At 58.8% G+C, this 20,341-nt stretch overlaps 3 protein-coding genes across 3 annotated transcripts; all 3 read right to left on the minus strand.

Moving 5' to 3' along the window:
* Positions 1-87: 87 nt before the first annotated feature.
* LOC116469094 (double C2-like domain-containing protein gamma) lies at positions 88-3,663 on the minus strand. Its single transcript, XM_058439009.1, is given in 11 exon segments — positions 88-356; positions 432-528; positions 664-745; positions 843-1,000; positions 2,285-2,335; positions 2,469-2,604; positions 2,687-2,796; positions 3,014-3,034; positions 3,036-3,089; positions 3,166-3,245; positions 3,413-3,663. Coding segments are annotated over 11 exon segments (1,167 nt in total). The 5' UTR covers positions 3,660-3,663; the 3' UTR covers positions 88-225.
* Positions 3,664-7,138: 3,475 nt separating this feature from the next.
* NUDT8 (nudix hydrolase 8) lies at positions 7,139-9,623 on the minus strand. The gene is made up of 4 exons (XM_032153672.2): positions 8,898-9,623; positions 8,113-8,245; positions 7,524-7,601; positions 7,139-7,452 (listed from the first exon to the last, which is right to left on the minus strand). Exons 1-4 carry the CDS (start codon positions 9,089-9,091, stop codon positions 7,147-7,149), a joined length of 711 nt encoding a protein of 236 aa, XP_032009563.1. The 5' UTR covers positions 9,092-9,623; the 3' UTR covers positions 7,139-7,146.
* An 868-nt stretch (positions 9,624-10,491) lies between these two features.
* Positions 10,492-19,335, minus strand: TBX10 (T-box transcription factor 10). Its single transcript, XM_032153668.2, has 8 exons — positions 19,236-19,335; positions 14,217-14,484; positions 14,037-14,138; positions 13,413-13,584; positions 12,169-12,324; positions 11,825-11,892; positions 11,537-11,631; positions 10,492-11,108 (listed from the first exon to the last, which is right to left on the minus strand). The coding sequence occupies exons 1-8, from the start codon at positions 19,240-19,242 to the stop codon at positions 10,819-10,821; spliced, it is 1,158 nt and encodes a 385-aa protein (XP_032009559.1). The 5' UTR covers positions 19,243-19,335; the 3' UTR covers positions 10,492-10,818.
* Between the last annotated feature and the right edge of the window lie 1,006 nt (positions 19,336-20,341).

Here is a 20,341-nt window from a genome sequence, read left to right on the forward strand (position 1 = left end):
CAGTCTGGCCCATGGCCAGAGAAAGGACAGGGTCTCGTCTGGCTTGAAGGAGATGTTTATTTAGGCTCCATGATTTGGGGTGGGGTGAATGTGAAAGCGGGGAGAGAGGAAACACCTCTCTGACTTGGGGCTGGGCATGATGGGTAAGGCAGCCCCAGCCTCCACCATTTTTGTGGGGACGTTTCAGGCAGCTGTAGTGGAGGGGCGGCAGTCAGGGCCCATGGGCTAGTCGCTGAGCTGGACAGGCTTGCTGTCCAGCGGGTGCCACAGCTCCAGGCAGTGGTCACTGTGGCGCAGGCACTGAAGCCAGTGCCGCAGGTGCTCCCCACTGGCATGGCTGCCCAGCTGCACCCCGCCTGCCATGGGGGATGGGTCAAGAACTGCCAGGAGCCTACTGGGCCCCCACCCCGGCTCCTCATGTTCCCACTCACCAATGAAGTCATCAGCCGTGCCTAGGTCATAGTCCCACACGGACACCAGCAGCGTCTTTTGGGCCAGCTCCTCCCGTGGGCCTGAGTAAAAGAATTCCTGCAGGGAGAAGGGCAGAGAGGCGGGAAGGAGGCAGCCTCGGCTCTCCCACAGCTTAAGAAGCAGGCCACGGTAGGGTAGTGGCTCAGCATGTCAAGGCCAGGGTTGGCTGGGACCTGCCTGGCCCTGGCTCACCTCATTGAACTCAGGGTTCAGGGTCTTCCTGCGAACACTGGTCTTGAATTTAGATTTCTTCCCTGCATTCGGATGCAGGAAACTGATCGGGGAAGATTGGCGGGTTAGGCGTGGCCCTGGAGAGGTGAGGAGTCACCGCCTTGTCCTCACCTCCCGCCTGCCTACCCCAGTTCACTCACAGGCGCACGAAGGGGTCTGAGTAACTGTTGGCATCCATGGGGGCCAGGTGGGCGCAGCACAGCACACCCACCAGCAAGCCACCCCGCTGAGAGCTGTAGCACAGTGACAGCAGGATGCGCCCACGTTCCTCCCAGGCCACCTCTGTCTCCATCTCCTCCTGCAGGTGTAGGCTGAGGTCAGCCCCCATCCAGCCCAAAGCCCACCTTCTTTAGCCTCCGTGCTCTGGGCAGGAAAGCTCAACCCGGCCCCAAAGAAATCGGGGGCAATGACTTCATTTCCCAATACAGCCACTTGCCCAGTGCCATGGAAGTGGCCCTATGGGTCAGCTGTACCCTCCAGGGCCTGACCAAAGGCGAGGCTTGCTGACCACGTGACCAGTCAGATACGTCTGTCATGGAGGGGAAGCGAACTGGCTGACATGCCAGTAGCTCCCTAAGTGGCCTCCCATCCAGTGCCTTAGCCACCCCTGTACGCAAGCGGCTCTGAGAGGATGTTCACTTCCCAAGGAGAAGCAGGTCTCTTCAAAACCCCACCCTCTTCGCCCCCTACCTCCCTGGGGACCAGATTCTGAGTGTCCTTTGTCACACTCTGGGCCCTGGTGCTGCTGAACAGGCTCAGGGAGGAAGCCCTGGGAGGATGCACTGCTCTCACCCGCAGAGTAGGTTTCCATTTGCAGAAAGCCCCACCACTTTGCTCACAGGCGGTTCTCAGGAATGCGGGAGTGCTCTGTGAGCACCCACCATGCTCCAGGCGCTGTTGTGCTTGGGATCTGGGGCGGAGGGTACACAGGGCTGGCGCTGGGTGAAGTGGCCTGTCCATGCCACCTTGGGCTTCAGCCACTTGGGCTCAGCTAATCGACAGCTGCAGCAACTTGTGGCTCCACCAGGGGGCAGGGCACCTGGCACTTTGGGGAGGAGCTGGTAGGGGGCCCTGCTCTCAGCCTCCCAGCTGCCTCCCCCACCGACCACAGGGGTTCTAACTAGGTCTTTGGTCTCCAGTGGCGTCAAAGAAACCCCTGCAGTCACCCTCACTGCCTCCGGACAAGGGCCTGTCTAGGACAGCCTGCCCCAGGAGTGGCCCCCACACTCCCCTCAGGCCAGACCCCAGCCAGGAAGCCCCACCCATCTGTCCTCTCTTCTACCTCGCCTAGCCTCCCATCTCGGGCCATGGACAAATACCGCCAGTTTCAGCCTCTGCCTCAAGGCAGGTCTCTGCCCAGCTGCGCCCCCAAGGGCTCTGCTTGTCCCAGTGCCCCACAGCTCCTCTGGGCCATCCTGGCAAGGGAGTCACACTCACTTTGCCACTGGGTACCTGGCTGTCCCCTGTGAAAATGAGAGCTCACAGGGCCTATGAGAGCTGGCCTCAGGTTCCTCCGAGTCCCCTACGCCCCTGCCACCAGGCCTGCCCCCTCATCCCTGCTCAGCCCAGCTGTCCTACCCACCTCATAGAGGGACATGCCGTGGGCTGTGTCCAGGCTCTTGGGCCTCTTGGCCTGAAAGGGCAGAGGGCCCAGTCATCCTGGCCAGATGCTGCCCAGGTCCCCCTCCCTGTTCCTCCCCTCCAGCTCCCCCCATCACAAGGTTCCTGGCCTCTGCAGTCCCACCCTGTGCTCCAGCCCCACTCACCAGCCTCCGCTTCTCCAGACAGATGTTGAAGCTCCTGGCTCAGTTTGGCACCAGCTTCCTCAGGGGCACCCGCAGCTCCCCCAGGGGAGGCACCTGCCGCCGTCGCCGCAGCCATGGGTCCTCTCGCACACACAGCCTGGTGGCCGCCCAGGTCGGACCTGGCCAGGCCAGCCCCATACCTCTGCTCCACCCCCAGGTGGCCCAGGCCGGATCCTCACCTAAGGGTGTTGCATGCAGCATCCTGGCGGGTGAAGCCGTGATAGGTGAGTGTCTCCTCCCAGACAGGTACCCTCATGCCCCGAACGGTGCGTGTCCGAAGGTGGCTGGCCTAGGGCCCAAGCAGGGTGGGTCAGGGCCTCCTAGGGCTAGGACTGTTCTGCAACCCCCTACCCTACCTCCCTGGTAGGACCGCCCACTATTTGCACATTCCAGCAACTGAGACCTAGGCCTTGCGGGGTGGGGAGGAGCCAAGCAGAGCCAAGTGGGTGCCCCAGGCTGGATGTTCCACCAGAGGGCAGCAGTGGGGGCCTGGGGCTTGCCCTCACCTTGCTGGCCCCTGGCAGCAGATAGATTGGCTTTGACATAGGCGTCCACGGAGCCTGAGGCCAATGGCTTGAGGCTCTGGGAACAGACAGTGGGTATGAGACAGGCCCGTGGCCCAGCCCTCTGTCCCAGGAACACCCACCCCCATCCTCACCTTGGCATGATGAGCCCTGCAGTGCAGGGCACTGTTGTCCGCATCAAAAAGAAGTGTGAACTCCAGGGTGCCCAGGGCAGCTAGAGGCAGGTGGCAGGCAGGGTCACCTCCTACCTCAGCTCAGTCTGCCCCCACCCATGGCACGTGCCTCCTGCCTTGCCCCTCCACAGCCAGATGGTAGGGACACCCCACTCCCTCTCCTGGCTGGGCTGAGCTCAGGGTGTCCCCCTCTTCCTGCCCCACTCACTGCTGTCGTCTGAGTCTCCTTCTGGCTCTGGGTCGGGCTGCAGCTGGGGTGCAGAGCAGATGGTGGACGCCGCTGCGGGGCGCAGGTCCGGAGGGTGCGGGGCAGGCTCCGCAAAAGGGTAAAAGTGCAGGAAGTAGTGGGAGATGAGGCGGATGGGCCGGATGGGGCCCGGGCTCACATTGATGGCCATGTGCTCCTGCATGCTAACCCGGGGAGGCTGCCCACCTGCTGCCGCAGTGCCCGCCATGGGGACCCAGACGGGGGGGCGGAGACTCAGAGAAATGCTTGAGGACTGGGGCTGGCGGGAACACACCCGGCCTCGGAGAAGGGGTGAAGACGCATCGCTGATACCATGTGGGGACCTGAGGACAGAGCGCAGGGTTGAGGGAGCGAGGGAGCGGCCGGGGGAGTCCCCAGCCTGGAGGGTCGTGGCAGGCTTTGGAGGGGACTGGGTGTGTTGGGAGTCAGTCCAGCTCCCGGTCCTTACCGCTCTGGGAGCTACTTCACCCAGTGTGAGTCGCTGCTACTGGCAGTGGATGTGCACTCTTGGGGGCAGAGCCCGTGACTGCTGTGTCTCGTGAGTGAGGGTGACCCAGAGCTCAGAACCCTCCCAGAGCTCCTTCCTAGCACTGGGGCTCAGCTTCCCTCCTCCCTCTGCCCCCTTCACACTTTGTCAAAGGGAGTTATTTTTACCACCATCATGTGGCCCTGCTCCCAGGTGAGGAGGCTGGAGGGCCGGAGGTAACAGAGGGCTGTGGAGGTGATAAGTGGTTTGTGGGAAGGAGGGAGCGCATAGGAGGAGGGGAGGGGGTGCATGGGAAGGTGGGAGGGGAGGGAGGTCTGGGGAGGAGAGGAGGGGAGCCACAGGAGGGGGCCCCTGTGATGGAGCCCTGTGGGGGTGGCCAGTTTACACTCTGAAACATGAACCAGATCATCCCGCCTCCACCCCTGCTTGGAATAAAATCCGAACCCTTTGGTGAGGCACGGCCCTTTTTCACCTCACCAAGGAGTGTCCCCTTGGCATCTCACAGTAACGGCCCGCTCCCCTCCCAAACTGGGCCACCCTCCCTGCCCTTTGACCTGACCACTCCTACTCACCTTTGGTTTCTGGGTCACCCCCTGCAGGGGATCTTGGCTGGTTTTAACCACCCAGCATTCCCTCTCCTCTCTTCTCCCCAGTTATTCTTTTAATTTTTAATCAACATAACCATAGATGTGTATGGGGTACAATATGGTGTTCTGATGTGATATATGTAGAAATGCGATTTCTATGATATGCATTGTAGAAGGGGTCAGTCAGGCTAATGAAAAAAAGAACACTTAAAATGTACTCTTCAGGCAACTGTGAAATACACAAGGCGCTATTGTTAGGGATGTTTGTCATGCTGTGCAACAGGGCCTTCAGCTTACTCTTCCTGACTGGAACTTTGTACCCTAAGAGCAATGTCTCCCCTCTCCCCATCTCTAGTCCCTCACTCTCCAGCCCCTGGCGACCACCATTCTCTCTGCTTCTAGGAGTTCAACTTTTTCAGATTCCACATAAAAATCAGACCGTATAGTATTCTTCTTTCTGTGCCTAGCTTATTTCACTTAGCATATCGTCCTCCGGGTTCATCCATGTTGTCACAAATGATAGAATGTCCATCTTTGTTAAGGCTGAACAGTGTAGACAGACCATCCTATCCATCCGTCTGATGCTGGGCAGTCGGGTTGCTGCCGTGTCTTAGCTGCTATGAATGGCACTGCAGTGAACATGGAGGCAGACACCTCTTCAGCATGCTGACTTCAATTCCTGTGGATACTACCCACAAGTGGGGTTGCTGGATCACACGGTAGCTCTATTTTTAGTGTTCTAAGGGACTGCCATATGATTTTCCAAAATGGCTGTGCTCATTTACCTTCCCACCAACAGCACATAAGGCTTCCCTTTCCTCCACATCCTCACGAGCATTTGTTACTTCCCATGGTTTGGTAGTAGCTTTTCTAACAGGTGTGAGGTGGTATCTCATTGAGATTTTAACTTGTATTTCCTGCACGATTAGCGATATTGAGCATTTTTTCACGTGTCTTTTGAGAAATGTATGTTCAGGTCCTTTGCCCATGTTTAAATTGGGATATTTGTTTCTTGAGTTCCTTGTTTCTTTTGGATATTAGCCCCCTTATCAGATGTATGGTTTACAAAGATTTTCTCCCATCCTATAGTCTCTCTCTTCACTTTGTTGTTTCTTTTGCTGTGCAGAAGCTTTTTAGTCGGGTGCCATCCCATTTGTCTGTTTTTGCTTTTGATGCCTTTGCTTTTGGGGTCCTATCCAAGAAATCATTGCCCAGACTAGAACTTTCCCCATATGTTTCCTTCAAGTACTGTTACCATTGCAGGTTTTTGTTTTTTTTTTCCTTTAAGATAGGATCTCACTCTGTCGCCCAGGCTGGAGTGCAGTGGCACAATCTCAGTTCACTGCAGCCTCTGCCTCCTGGGCTCAAGTGATCTTCCCACCTCAGCTTCTTAAGTAGCTGGGACTACAGCGTGCACCACCATGCCTGGCTAATTTTTTTGTATTTCTGTACAGACGGGGTTTCACTACATTGGCCAGGCTGGTCTTGAACTCTTGAAGTCACGGTGGTCCACCTTGGCCAACCAAAGTGCTGGGATTACAGGCATGAGCCATGACGTCCGGCTCACTTCAGGTTTTTACAGGCCATTTTGAGTTGATTTTTGTCTAAAGTGGGAACCTCAATTGTTCTTTGGGAACCACTGCTTCTCAGTCCAGGGAGTTCCCCCTCCTACCCAGGCAAGCATCCCAGACTCTATCCATCAATGTATTGTAAATCCAACCGGCCATGTGACAGGCTCAGGGAAGGACATGTGACTCAAGGCAGGCCAGTGAAGTGCACTTCTGGGTTAGACTGGCCAGGAAGGAGCAGACATGTTTTCTGTTGATGGACGCTGCTGCCCTCTCCTCAACCTCTCACACTCTGCATTAGAGACAACCTCCCCAGAGCTGAGGCCAGCACAGTGCAAAGCACAGCAAGAGGGGAGCCCCTGAGCCCCTGGATCCAGCCATCCTGCCACAGCAAGCTCAGACCACCCGCTCCCTCAACTCTTGCACAGAACCCTGGTCCACCTAGTTGATGTCTTATAGAATTCCACTATTATCTGTGATTAATTAATGTGGAACCACATGATTATCTGTGTGACCTGGTCTGAGGTCTCCCCTAGACTGAGCACCCCCTCTGGAGGGCAGGTGAGCATCTGACTGGTCCACAGCTGTGGCCCCCACACAGCAGCTGGCGCACACAGGGGCTCTGTGTGTTAGACCCCTGCAGTAACACCCAGGGGCATGGGTGTGCCTTACTCCTCTCTGGGATCCCGGAGGCCAGCACAGGGTCAGCCAGGAAGAGCAGAGAGAACAGGAGGTGCAGGCTGAGACATGGGCAGTGCAGTGCCTAAGAGTCTGGGCTGTGGAGTCTGAGAGCTCTGGTTCCAATCCCAGCCTGGGGCCCTTAGGCAAGGTGTCTCTCCTCCCTGAAAGCAGTCTCACCAGCCAGACAGTGTTGGCCCCGCCTTATGGGCTGTTGTGAGGGTGAGATGAATTGACTCTAAGTACTTGGCACCCAGGAAGTGTCCACTGCTGTGGGGCATGGCGTGACTGGAAGGAGGAGCCCCAACCAGCAACCTGGAGTGGTCTACCCAAGGTCAAGGCCCCAGTACAGCAGAAGCAGGAGCTCTAGAGCTGTCAAAGACCTTTATTCAGTCCTGGAGTGGAGCTGGCCTGGCAGGGTGAAGCCAGAGGCTGTTTAGGGTGGGCCAGACCCTCAGCCCCTGAGCAGCTCAGGCCAGCCAGGTGAGGCTGGTAGGTACCAGGTGCCAGCAGCTGCAGAGCAAACTCGGTGATGACAGCTGTGAGGCCCCAGACCCGGTGTGGCCCATGCAGGAAGACGGGTAATGTGTAGCGGAAGTGGCCACCCTGGCAGAAGTGGGTATAGCCCTGATTCTTCGTCTGCAGCAAGTGGGCCAGCGGCAGTGCAAACACCTCATCTACCTGCAGGCAGGAGGCAGAGAGGGTAGACAGAGGACTGGAACAGCCCAACCCCCTCACATCCCCCAGCTCACCTCCTCTGAGTTGGGCCTGAGGCTCTGGGGATCCAGTGGGCCTACACCAGCAAGCACTGGCACCACGGTGGCCTTTTTCTGGGGAAGAGGGCAGGTGATCAGGGAAGCATGGCCTTGGCTGGGTTTGAAGGCTGGGGAGGGGAGAGAGGAAGACCCCCTTTGCCATGCATTGGCCTTTGGTAGTCCTGTTCGGGTCCACCTGCCTGTGTCCTCCAGCCATGCTGACTCAGGTCCCCTCAAATGCACTAGACCTGTTCCCTCTGCTTAGGACAATCTCCCACTTGGCATTCAAGCCTGGGTTCAATCCCTGCCTACCCCATGAAGCTTCCCTGATCCTAATCCACCAAGCTGAGCGGAGCTGGCCCACCCCATCACCCTGGGCCACCTCTACTCAGGACACCAGAGCCTTCCCAATCCCTTCTCGAGGGGGTGTGTGGGGTGGCGCATGTGACCAGGCAGGTTAGGGCCACCCCTCCACACTTTGTGCCTGTGGGGGTCCATGACCACTCTCCGGGTCCCTGGGAGCCCAGCTCCAGGGCAGGCACAGAGTGAGTGAATAGGGTGGGGTGACCTCAGCCAGGTGGCTCACCGGATCATACACAGGCCGCAGCAGGCCCCACACGTGCTCCTCGGGCACTGCCAGGCCCAGCTCCTCCCGGGTTTCCCGCAGGGCCGTGTGCACCACGTCTTGGTCAGCCGGGTCGCACTTGCCGCCTGGGAAACTAAACAGACACAAGGAGTCTGGTCCTTGGACTCTTGGGGCCGTGGAGAGGTCGGGGTGTCGGCAGTGCGGGGGGGCCAGTGGCCCACCGAAGTATCGCCTGCCTCTGCCCCTAGTTTACTGGAAGGCCCCAGGCAAGCCACGCGACCCCTGGAGGCCAGTTTACCTCCCTGAGCAATGGGGATAAGGAAGAGAGGCCCGGGGCAGCGCAGGATAAGAGGGTCTGTAGCAGGGGCAAGAAGATCCTGGGGCTCAGATACCCAAATTCGGCCTATGGTGGCCCCAGTAACACTGACATTGTCCTCAGGATGTTCTTAATTCTCGCCCGGCGGGGCCCGAACCTCTCCGTAGTCGCCGGCAGGGGGCGGCGTCCGCCCTCTTAGCTGGAAACAGCTCAAAGGGGTGTCCCGGGCCCAGGCGTGCCCGAGGGGCCCACGCGGAGAGGACGTGGCGCCCGGGCAGGTGCACCGGGGCCGACGGACACGGATCGCTGACCTCTCGCCGCAGCCCTTGGGCGGAGGGACTCTCCCCAGACCCATTTTACAGAGGCGGAAACCGAGGCTCGAAGGGGCTAAGGGCCCTGCCGGAGGTCCCCGCCAGCCCCGGGCTCCTGTGGCCTCCGGCAAAGGGCGAGGAGTTCCCGGCCGCTGTACCTGACGTCGCCCTTGTGCCTCCCGGTCAGGCGGCTGGACCGCAGCGTGTACAACAGCGCCGGGACCCCACGCACTGAGCAGAGCGGCACGAGCACCGCGGCCGACGCGGGCCGCGCGCGGAGCCGGGCCGTGGCCCCCGCCAGCAGCCGGCGGCAGCGCAGCTCGCCCTCGGCCGACAGGCAGTCGGGCAGCATGTCGAGTCTGGCGCGGCCGGGACACTGAGGGCGCGGGGTCGGGCGAGGGAAGAGGCAGGGCGGGGCGGGGCGGGGCGCTCAGCCCGGGTCCCTCCGGAAGCTGAGAGGGAGAGGGGCAGCTCGCCCGATGCGTCCCGCACGGGGGGCTGCGGAGCGGGAGCGGTGTCGGGGGACCTCGGTGGGGTGGGTCTGCTCGTGGGCGGGGCCTGCCCGGAGACGGGGCCTCGGTGGGACTGGGTCTGCTCGGGGGCGGGGCCTGTTTGAAGGCGGGGCCTCGGTGGGACGGGATCTGTTAGGGGGCGGGGCCTGCTTGAAGGCGGGGCCTCGGTGGGACGCGTTGAGTCCCCCGGATGGGACGGAGTGGGGACGGAGGGGGGACGGAGGGAGGACGGAGGGAGGGCGGCGGGGCGGGGCCTGCGCAGGAGCCGGACCCGGACGTTACTGCGAAAGGGCGGCGGGGCCTAGTAGGCAATCGAGGCTGCGGCGGGCTCGGGGCGGGGCCTGGACCGGAGCTTTTGCTACGAAGGACCGGGGGGCGTGGCCAGGCGGACTGTGCTTCCGGCAGGGCCGGGCCGGGGCCGGGGCCGGGGCCGGGGGCGTGGCCGCGGGGAGGGAGATGGGCGCGGAGCTGGAGGACCTACCGGTTGTGCCCTCCAAGATCCTGGAACCGCGCGAACCGTGAAGCGCCCGGCGACCGTTCTCGGTCCCGTTGGGTCCTGGCGTTGGGGTGTCTGATGAGGCCCCGCCGGCCCCCGCTGCTCCGTCCCTCCCCTAGGGGCTCCAGGATGTACGGAGCTGGGATCCCACGGGGACGCCCCTCTAGGAGCCCGAGGTCGATCGGTGCGCGAGAGGAGCGTCCGGCCCATCCCTCCCTCCGGTCCTCCCTCGCGATGCCGCTGGGTGGCGCGCGCTGCCCCCAGTCTTGTCTTCCCCTCTGGCTCCGTAGGACTCCAGCCGCAGGCCTTTGACCGACTTGTCCCAGCTTCCAGAGCTCTTCTCCCTTCCTGCCTTGAGTCTTGACCGGATTCCCAAATCCCTCCCCCGTTCCTACCTCGGCCCCTGTGGTCACTGACCACCGTGGTTCTGCGCCCTTCCACCAGACCCTGGGCTTGAGTACCAGATGACCCCAGCCTTGCACACAGCATTTAAACGTGGGGTGGCGGGTGTCTGCCATGCTCTGCTGTGTGATCTTGAGCAGGTCCCGCGCCTCTCTGAGCGCCAGTTTCGATCCTCATCTGGGCAAGTGCAGCCCTGCCACTGGGCTGGAATCACCACTTTTAATATTACTGTGTGCTCCCAGGGATGCGGACAGCACTGGGCAGAGCTTCGGGATGCCTATAAGGCTGGTGTGGGGACTGTGATGGGTCTGGGAGTTCCTGAGGCCCCCACCCACCCTGACCACGAGGACAGAAGTGCTCTGACCACTCATGCCAAATAGTTTAATGTTAGGGGGAAGGGAGAGGTAAGGCAGGGTTTTCGGGAGTTACCCCCAAAGCAAGAGGGCACAGTATTCAGGCTGCTGGGGTTGGGAGGTAGAAGACCTGGTTCCAAGCTTGCCATAGTCCCAGGCTTGCTGTGACCCTGGGCAGGTAGCCTCTTTCTCTAGACTTTCACCTACCCTGCTTTCCTTGAGACAGAGGTGGGGCTGGAGGGGGCGGGGCAGAGGCTGATTCCCACACCAGGTGTAAGGTCCAGGGTAGCAGGGCTTCCCCACAGGGCTTCTGCCATCACTGGGAGTCCTGGCCAGGCCCCAGGCACACCACAGTGGGGGACAGGAGCCCCAGCCCAGCTGGGAGAGGCAGGCCTCCTTGATCCCTATCAGCCCGGATGTTGGGGAGGGGGTATGGTGCTGGTCGGGTCCTTGGGATCCCTAGGTGGCTCAGGGCCCCAGAGTACAGGCTCTGATAGGTGACAGGCCTGCAGGTGGCCGGGGCCAGCAGGGCCTCAGGTGGGGGCAGCAGCTGATGATGGAGCCGAGCAGGGGTCTTGGAGGTGGAAGCTGAAGCTTTGTTGGGGTCTGAGGGAGGAAATGGTCTGAGTGGACTCTGGGCCTCCCATCACATCCTCATCCCTCATCCCAGGCCTGCCCTGGTCCCTTCCTGCTCCTCCTTCCCAAGTTACCTACCTCTCAGCCTTTGCCTTTGCTTTTCCCTCTGCCTGGAATTTCTTCTTCACCTTCTCCCTCTGTCCAAACCCTTCCCAGTCCTCCAAGGCCCAGCTTGAGAGCCACCTCCTGCAGGAAGCCTGCCTGGCACCACCTGCCTGTGCTCTCTGCCCTGAGCCCCATATTGTCTTAGGCATGTCTGCTTCCCCCTCTGTGTGTCAACACAGGGGCCCTGTGGGTTTGCTGAGCTGCTGAAGCCCCTTCCTGGAGGTCCTGTCCCTTTGCCTCCCGCCCACCGTGTATGCCTTAGTCCCACGATGTCTGCAGGCCTGGGGCCTTACCTTTCTCCCTGTCTGTGGCGCCCTTCAGCACACAGGGACTGAGGCTGCTGTGACTCCGGGCTGGGACACTGAGCAGGGGCCGTGGGGCCACAGGCCTGAAGATAGAGCAAGCAAGAATGGGGGGAGGGGATCAAGGGGAAGAACCCGGGCCAGGGATCATGGCTAGATGCAGATGGTGGGGCCCCGGGGTGGGTCAGAGGGTGTCATCCTGAAACAACGGTCAGGAACTGAGGCTTTAGGATAGGCCTGGGGTGGGGGTGAGGGGCTAGGGTCAGGGTCAGACAGTACCAGGAGTCCAGGTCACTCTCTCTAAAGCCCTTGGCAAAAGGGTTGCTGGCGATTTTCAGCTGGGTGATCTGCGGGAGACAAAGTGCATTGTGGGCTGGCCAGGAGCCAGGCTCAGCCACCTTGTCCTCCCGGGAACCCGCAGTCAGGAGGCCCTGGCACCCGGGCCCCTTGGCCCAGGAACTCTGAGCTGATAGGAGTGCGGGCAGGGCCTTGACTGACGGCAGATGCTCAGGGCAAGTGGGGAAGGCAGTAGTCTGTGCCAGTGAGGGCTGCAAGCCTCAGGGCTCAGTCTCCACCCCTGTGAAATGGGCGTGCAGCGGGTGCTCCGGAGCTGGTTCACCCACCCTGTGGTTCTGATAGGCTGTCACGGCTGTGAACTGGGTCTCCGTGAAGATGAAGGATTTGAAGTTCTCCTGGGCATAGCGCTCACTGTCCTTGCGTGGGTCCACGAAGACCACGTGGAAACGGGGCTGGTATCGATGCATGGAGTTGAGAATGATCTGTGGAAGGGACAGAGCAGGGGTACAGGGGTGAGGTGGACTACAGTGGACTCCCTGAGGCTGGAGTCCTTCCCTCCAAGCCGGGAGCCTACCCCAGGCCTGCCACCCTGTTCCTTTCATGGCAGTGCAGGGTCTGAGCTGGAGAGGCTGCGGTTCCGTGTCAAAGGCCCCTTTGGATCATGGATCCTTCCCTCCATGTCCTCTCACACCCCACTTCCCAGCTGCCACCCACTGCCTGTGTGCCGGCCCTCCACTGTCACGTTCACCGGTTTCCTCGGTTGCCTCCTGGCCTGTCCCCTGTCCCTGCCGTACCCCTCTGTTCCTTCTCCACACAGCTGCCCGGGAAGCCACATCACATAGCCCCCTGCTCCTAACCTTCCAGCGACTTCCACCCCACACGGTAAAAGCCATAGTCCCCCGCAGTCAGCCCGGCTCCTCAGGCATTCGCCTCGTTGGCTTCCCCTCCTGGCTCCACTCCGGCCCCATGGATGCATCTTGCAATTCTGCCGGCCCAGGATTCTCTGGCCTCAGGGCCTTTGCACCTGCTGCCTCCTCTGACGGGCATGGGCCCCTCCATCCCCCACCTCCTTCAGGTCTTCAGCTCCCTGCGCCCCCTGAGAACAGCGGCACCCTTTCTCTGCCCCCCCCTTCCATACCTCTGCTTTCTCTCTGGCATTTGTCCCTATCTGAGACGCTGGACACAGTGTCTTCTGGACCCTGCCTCTGCCCCAGGAAGTGACCTCTGTGAGGGCGGGGATCATTGGCTGTTTGACCAAGTGTCAATGATGCTGTGTCCGCACATAAAGCGGGCCCGGCCTAGGCTGGGCGTTCCATACCTTGTCCTCCCTCTCCTTGCAGGGGACAATGCATGCTGGAACATTCCCCCGCCCACACCCCCTTTTCCACCTGCCTGGACAACCCTCCCTGCTGTGCCACCCCCAGCCAGGTGAGCTCGCCACCCCCGCTCCCCGCCCCGCCTTGGCCATCAGCAGCAGGCAGAGGTGTTGGGCACCAAGGCCATTGGCCACCAAAGGCCCTAACAACCCTGACCCCAGGCCCTTCCGTCCCCGCCGTGGCCCGGGCCTCACGTGGCCATTGTCATCCAGCAGGTTGTTCGTCAGCTTGAGCTTGTCGAAGGACACAATCTGGCGCATCCACTGGGCACCCTTGGCCGGCGAGTCAGGGTGGAAGTGCACGCGGCCAGGTGTGGCTGGGTCTGCCTTGCCTGCCACCAGCCAGGCAGAGCTGTGGAAGGCATACCTGGGGAGCACAGCGAGGTAGTGAGGGCTGCCCCAAACAGTCACACCTGAGCAACACAGGCGGGGTGAAGGGGCTGCTGCTGACTCCAACACTGCTCACCCCACCTGATGGGCACCTTGCTAAGGAACCCAAGGCTCAGAGAATCCTGTTGAGACCTGAGCTCCCTGTGGTTGCATCTGGCTGGTGGATGATAGGATAACCCCTGCTGCCCTGGGCTAGACCTCTCTGCCTGCCCGAGGCTAGCCCACAGCCCATGGAAGTCTGCTGGGTACCCTGAGCTGGGCTCCCTCCTGCCCTCAGGCTGTTGTTGCCTGTCTGTCGTCCTGCCCTTAGGCTGGACCTCCTTGGCATTGTTTGGACAGGCCCCTGCCTCACCTTGGGGTGCAGGAAGGGTCTAATTCCTGGTCTCAGCACCTGAGGCCTGAGCCTGTGCCCCAGGCCAGTCCCCGCACCTGTATCTCTTGTCGTCCAGGGGGATGAAGTCCATGAGCAGGGCGTAGTCGGCCAGGCAGTCCATGCCCAGGATCTTCACCTGGAAGGGGGGGAACATCCTCCTGCGGGAGGGAGGTGCTCAGCAGCCGGATGCGGCTCCAGCCCTGGCCCCTGCCCCACCCCGCCCCCGCTGCTCACACCTGCCTGCCTTGGTGACGATCATCTCAGTGCCCAGCTGGTTGAATTCCTCCCACAGAGGCTTCATCTCCAGCTGAACCGTCACACTGGACACACGTGGGTTCTTGGGGCCCTGCCCAGTGGGCTCGGCCACAGCTTGGGCCCCAGTAGAGCTGGTGCAAGGGCCTGATGGGAATGGCGACCCCAGCTGGGGCTCCCAGCCAGAGCTGGTTGTGGGTAGGGGGTAGGTCTCTGAGGGTGCAAGTATGCCGAGGCCAGCAGACAGGAAGGCTGTGGAGAGAGGACGGAAGTGTGGGCCCCACGCATTACCCAGCCAGCTCTTATCCTTCAGGCTGCACCTACATGCCTCTTCCTCCAGGAAGCCCTCCCTGACTGCCAGGGCTGTGTTCTCACAGGATCCCCCACTCAGCATCACTCTGTGAGATAAATGCTCACTTAAAGTCTTTTTTGCCAGCAAGCTCCTTGAGGGTAGCGTCAGGGCCTGTCTTGCTCCCCAGAGAATGTTTGGGCCATTTTGTGTCTATGTGGCCTCAAGCAAATTGTTTCACCTCCTGGACCCTCAGTTTCCACATCTGTCGGAAGGGGTTCTTAATACCTGCCTCACAAGGCCGATGTGAGGATTAGTGACCACGCACAGGGGCTGGTGCACAGGGGGCCCTTCACAAACAGCACCTGTTCTAGACGATATGTGTGTGTGTGGGGAGGGGGCAGGGGTCTTCCCCAGCTCTGTGGGACCCTGCCTCCCGGTGCTGCTGAAGGAGAGCTGAGCCAAGAAGAGCCCCCCATTCAGCACCAATTACCTATCCCTGACCTTGACAACCCGCCCAGAGCCTGCCTCCAGAAACCCATCCTACCGTCTTTTTCTCTGGTCTCTGCACTCTTTTCTAAACATCTTGTCTTTTGATCTGCAGTCCTGGCACAAGTCTTGGCCAAATGCTTTGTCACCCTTCACCCCTCCAATTAAAAAAAAATCTTAGCTAAATAAGATACCATTTTATACCCATTAAGATGGCTATTAGAAAAGAAAAGAAACCAGAAAATAAAAAGTGTTGGTAAGGAGATGGAAAAATTAGAACTCCCTTTTTTTTTTTTTTTTTTTTGAAGCAGGGTCTCACTCTGTTGCCCAGGCTGGAGTGCAGTGGCAGCTCTGTCATAGCTCACTGCAGCCTCGACCTCCTGGCCTCAAGTAATCCTCCCATATCAGCCTTACAAGTAGCTGGGACTATAGGCGCACACCACCACACACGGCTACTTTTTTTTTTTTTTTTTGTAGAGATGGGATCTCCCTATGTTGCCCAGGCTGGTCTTGAATTCCTGAGCTCAAGTGATCCTCCCACCTCGGCCTCCTAAAGTGTTGGGATTACAGGTATGAGCCAGTATGCCTGGCCTCAAGAAATTGGAACTCTTGTGCACCGCTGGTGGGAATGTAAAATGGTGCAGCTGCTGGGGAAAACAGCATGGTAGCTCCTCAAAAAAGGCCGGGCGCGATGGCTCACGCTTGTAATCCCAGCACTTTGGGAGGCCGAGGCGGGCGGATCACGAGGTCAGGAGATCGAGACCACGGTGAAACCCCGTCTCTACTAAAAATACAAAAAATTAGCCGGGCGTGGTGGCGGGCACCTGTAGTCCCAGCTACTCGGAGACGCTGAGGCGGGAGGAATGGTGTGTGTGTTGTTGAACCCGGGAGGCGGAGCTTGCAGTGAGCCGGGATTTCGCCACTGCACTCCAAGCTAGGTGACAGAGCTGAGACTCATATCTCAAAAAAAAAAAAAAAAAAAAATTAAAACTAGAATTACTATATATTTTTCACTCTTTTTTTCTTTTTTTTTTTTTTGGGGGCTAGTCTCGAAGCTCTTTCATAGGCTGGAGGGTGTCTTGTGATGTCTCTCTGAAAAGCACCTCCACGCCGTTCTCCTGTCTCAGCTTCTCCCTCGATGGCTGGTTAACCACCACCACTGCGCCGCTCGGCCTATGGGCAACGAGGGACGGGAACCACCGTGATGCCCGCCTTCTGACCTCGCAATCCGCTCGCCGCCGGCTCCCAAGTGCTGGGGACGTGGCGATAGCCAACGCCCGACCTCTCCACTTTTTTTTTCGGGCCGAGTCTTGCTCTGTCACCCAGGCTGGATGGACACGATCTCGGCTCACTGCAACCTCCGCCTCCCTGGTTCAAAAGATTCTCCTGCCTCAGCCTCCTGAGTAGCTGGGATTACAGGCATGCATCATCACACCTGGCTAATTTTTGTATTTTTATTAGAGACGGGGTTTCACCATGTTGTCTAGGCTGGTCTCGAACTCCTGACCTCAGGTGATTTGCCCACCTCAGCCTCCCAAAGTGCTGGGGTTACAGGTGTGAGCCACCATGTCCAGCCTAGAATTACCATATGATCCAGCAATTCCACTTCTGGGTCTATACCAGAAAGAATTGAAAGAAGGAACTCAAACAGATATTTGCACACCCATGTTCATATGAGCATTATTCACAATAGCCAAGAAGTGGAAGCAACCCAGTGTCCATCGGAGAATGAATGGATGAACAAAATGGGGTCCATCCGTGCAAGGGAATAGTATCCATCCAGCCTTAACAGGAAAGAACGTTCTGACACATGCTACAACATGGATGAGTCCTGAAGACACTGTTACGCGAAATGAGCCAGACACCAAAGGACAAATACCATATGATTCTACTCATAGGCGGTACCTGGTGAGGCCAAATCATAGAAACAGAAAGTAGAATGGTGGTTGCCAGGGGCTGGGGAGGAGGAAATGGAGAGTTGTTGTTTCATAAGGATAGAATATCAGTTCTGCAAGATGCAGAGTGTTCTAGAGATGGATGCTAATGACGGTTGCACAACAACGTTGTTAGAAATGCTTGTTTTCTGGTGCCGTAAAGAAATAGCACTTGAACATAAATTTAGTTTCCTCAGCAAGGCCATTTTTTTTACTTTTTGCAGAAAGGGTACACTCGCAAGCAGTTTTGCCACGAGAGTACACCGAACAAAGGAGACAGGGTCATTTATAACCTGACGTGTCCACCCTACTGCTGTGTCCGGTTCCCATTGGCTGGAACGGGACCTCACATTCTGTGTTTGTTCTGATTGGCTAGCAACTTAGAACTTTTAAAAGAGGCAAAGGCAGAAGAGAACAAAGGAAGGAGGAAGTAACTTGTAGAATGCTGAGAAAGGTAAAAACACCTTCAAATAAGGAGGAGGAACAGGCTATGACCTAATGTTTGCCTGGACCAGTATAAGCACGCCAGGGCAAATATTTAGGCTAAATTGTGGGAACTAAGAACATAAAGTATATTGATTTTTTTTATTATTGCTAGCAGATATTTAAGAATGTTAGTACAGATCTTTGAATAAATTTTGCTTCTAAGAGAAGTTATTATTTATTCCTAATTAGATGGCAGGAAAGTCTTTGAAGAGGAACCTCTACTTTACTTTTTACAATGTGAATGTAATTAATGCCACAAAACTGTGCATTTAAAAATGGTTAAGGTGGGCTGGGTGCAGTGGTTCGTGCCTGTAATCCCAGCACTTTGGGAGGCCGAGGCGGGTGGGTCACTTGAGGTCAGGAGTTTGAGACCAGCCTGGCCATCCTGGCAAACCCCATCTCTACTAAAAATACAAAAATTAGCCAGGAGTGCTGGCAGGCGCCTGTAATCCCAGCTATTCGGGAGGCTGAGACACAAGAGTCGCTTGAACCCAAGGGGGTGGAGGTTGCAGTGAGCCAAGATAGCACCACTTCACTCCAGCCTGGGTGACAGAGCGAGACTCTGTCTCAAAAAAAAATAAATAAATAAATAAAAAGGTTAAAATGGTAAATTGTGTTATGTGTATTTTACAATTAAAATGTTTTAAATGGAAAAAAAATCCTGAAAAACAGAACTATTATTTTATAGCAGCCCCATAAGGGGCTGAGAAGCTGGAAGGGTCATGGAAGCCACAGTGGCTGGGAGTCAGAGGACAAGGTTTTATTCCCAGCTGTGTCCCCACCCGAGTGGCTTTGGGATATTTACACGACTGTAAGACTATGGGATGCCTGGAGCAGAGGGGGGGATGCTGGGTGTTGCAGAGATGGAAGAACTGGCAGACAGGCGGGTAACGGAAGCTCCCATGGTGGCATAGCACCTGCTGAGGTACCAGGTGGACAGCACCTGGCCAGGGTGAGCTCTTAGTAGGTGCCTGGGGAGAATGTGGAGCCCAGGGCCATGGCCACGTCCTCAGCAGCCCTGAGAGCTGCGTGCAAAGCCCCTGGGATTTCTGCAGCCTCTCGGGGGAGGGGATGTCTTTGTGACAGCGATGGGTCACATCAGGTTTGAGGACCCTGGGCAGGATGGATAGATGGGCTGATGTCCCCCTGCCCCTGTGGCCAGTCCATCAGAAGGGTAACTGCTTGTCGCCCGGCTGCCCTGCCGGGGCGGGTACGTCATCCAGGCGATGCCAGCCCGCCCTGGGTCCATGGCGATGGGTCCCAAGTTGGGGGGCTCATGATTTCACTGGGCCTGGAGGCTTTGCCGGTGGTCACTGGCTCCCAAGTCCTCTAGGGGCTCACCCGCTGCCCATCGCAGCCAACGTGCTGCCCCTCAACACTTTCAGGGACTCTAGGGAGGGAGGCTGTCCTTTGCTCAGTCCCTCTAGAAGCCAGCACTCAAGGCCCAGAGATGACAGCTTGCCGGAAGCATCGAGTATCAAGTCTGGAAGGGAAGCTAAGGCTCCTTGTCTAGCCCCCAACTTTGATGCTCAAGGAGCTGGGGCTCAGGGAGAGGTCCAAGGTCACATGTGCCCAGTGAGTCGCTCATCTCCCGGAACAGCCTGGTCCCTGGCATCTCCCATAATTGCACTTGGGCAGCCGTGAGCCCTGTCCCGTTGGGATCTCAGACCTTAGCCTGGGGTGCCCCTGCCACACCCTCTTGCGAAGGACCTGGGTTCAGCGGGGCTGCCTTGGTTCCCACCCTGCCCACCCACCCTGGAACCTGAGCCTGACCCATGAGGCCACCTCTGCTTCACGTAGCCTACCTGCCATGGAGACAGAGCGGCTGTCCGGCTCCTGGAGAAACTCTGCTTGGCTGGGGCTGGGCTGCAGCTGCCACCCAAGGGGACCCTGCCTGCTGGAAGGGGTGGTCACCACTCGTCCACTCGGCACCTCAGCTCAGCCCTCAGGTGCTCACACAGGCTGTAGTCTCTCGGCAGGACTGTCCTTGCCTCCTCGATCGCCCTTCGTCCACGTCCCGAGGTCGTGGTCTTCCCACTTGAGCTGGATCCCTGGTCTCCGAAGGCGAGATGCAGGCTCTGGGGCATGCAGGGGCCCTTCTCCAAGCCACTCTTGGGCTGTGCTGTCCAAGGCTGTGCGGGAGGAGGGCAGGTGGGAAGGTTCTGACGTTGCAGAGCCCCCCTTCCTCCCTCCTCATCCTCCCTCTTCAGGTCCCTCCCTTCCCCAGCTAAGAGCCCCCCAGCCATTCCTGATCGATGCGCCCAGGCGTGGCAGGGGTGAGGGGATGGGAGGGTGGTTCTTGAGGACGGCTGGGCATCTGCAGGGGTCCAGGCCTGGCTGACTGGAGGGGCTGGGGCCCCGGGGGTTGGGAGGCACAGTAGGAGCAGCAGATCACGGGCCGAATGGTGGAGGAGGTGCCCTCCCACCAAGACCCAGACCCCTGACCTGAGGCAGGCCCCAGCCGGCCGGCAGATGCGCAATTTTCAGGAGCTTTGTGAGCAGGAAACGTAAGGGGGCAGCAGCAATGAGTGCAGTCAGCATGGAGCCCCAGACTGGGTGGTGGGAAGCCCAGGTCCTGTGGCAAGTGAACCCACACGCACAGACACATGGATGAACTCAGGGAGCTGAGCAACACTGGCAGGTCCGACAGTCTCCGTGCCTCAGTCTCCCCAGTTAACCTAAGCACATAATCTCTTCTGCCTGGGGTGGTCTAGCCCAACCTGGAGAGCGGTAAGCCCATCCCTCCCGGAACTGGGGGCGCTGCCCTGGCTGCTGGTGCCCACAGAGCCCCCATCTAGGCATGAGTGGAAACGGTGAGGCTGGCCCAGGTGAGAAGTGGGCGTCCGCTCTGCCTGTGGGTCTGCCTGTTCTCTCTGGCCTGACCGGGCACCCTCTGCAGGCTGTCTGCAGC

Source organism: Hylobates moloch, unplaced genomic scaffold (genome assembly GCF_009828535.3).
Source record: "Hylobates moloch isolate HMO894 unplaced genomic scaffold, HMol_V3 SCAFFOLD_5, whole genome shotgun sequence".
NCBI classification, from domain to species: Eukaryota; Metazoa; Chordata; class Mammalia; order Primates; family Hylobatidae; genus Hylobates; species Hylobates moloch.

What these genes read in the sequence shown, in the direction of transcription:
- TBX10 (XM_032153668.2), bottom strand. An exon ending in CTGGACGACAAGAGATACAG is followed by an intron (nt 13,585 to 14,036) that starts GTGCGGGGACTG and finishes TGTGCTCCCCAG; the next exon opens with GTATGCCTTCCACAGCTCTG. An exon ending in GAGAGTGACCTGGACTCCTG is followed by an intron (nt 11,632 to 11,824) that starts GTACTGTCTGAC and finishes CTCTATCTTCAG; the next exon opens with GCCTGTGGCCCCACGGCCCC.
- NUDT8 (XM_032153672.2), bottom strand. Translation starts at nt 9,091, where the DNA reads ATGCTGCCCGACTGCCTGTCGGCCGAGGGCGAGCTGCGCTGCCGCCGG. An exon ending in AGGCACAAGGGCGACGTCAG is followed by an intron (nt 8,246 to 8,897) that starts GTACAGCGGCCG and finishes GTGTCTGTTTAG; the next exon opens with TTTCCCAGGCGGCAAGTGCG. An exon ending in TCAGGCCCAACTCAGAGGAG is followed by an intron (nt 7,453 to 7,523) that starts GTGAGCTGGGGG and finishes TCCTGCCTGCAG; the next exon opens with GTAGATGAGGTGTTTGCACT.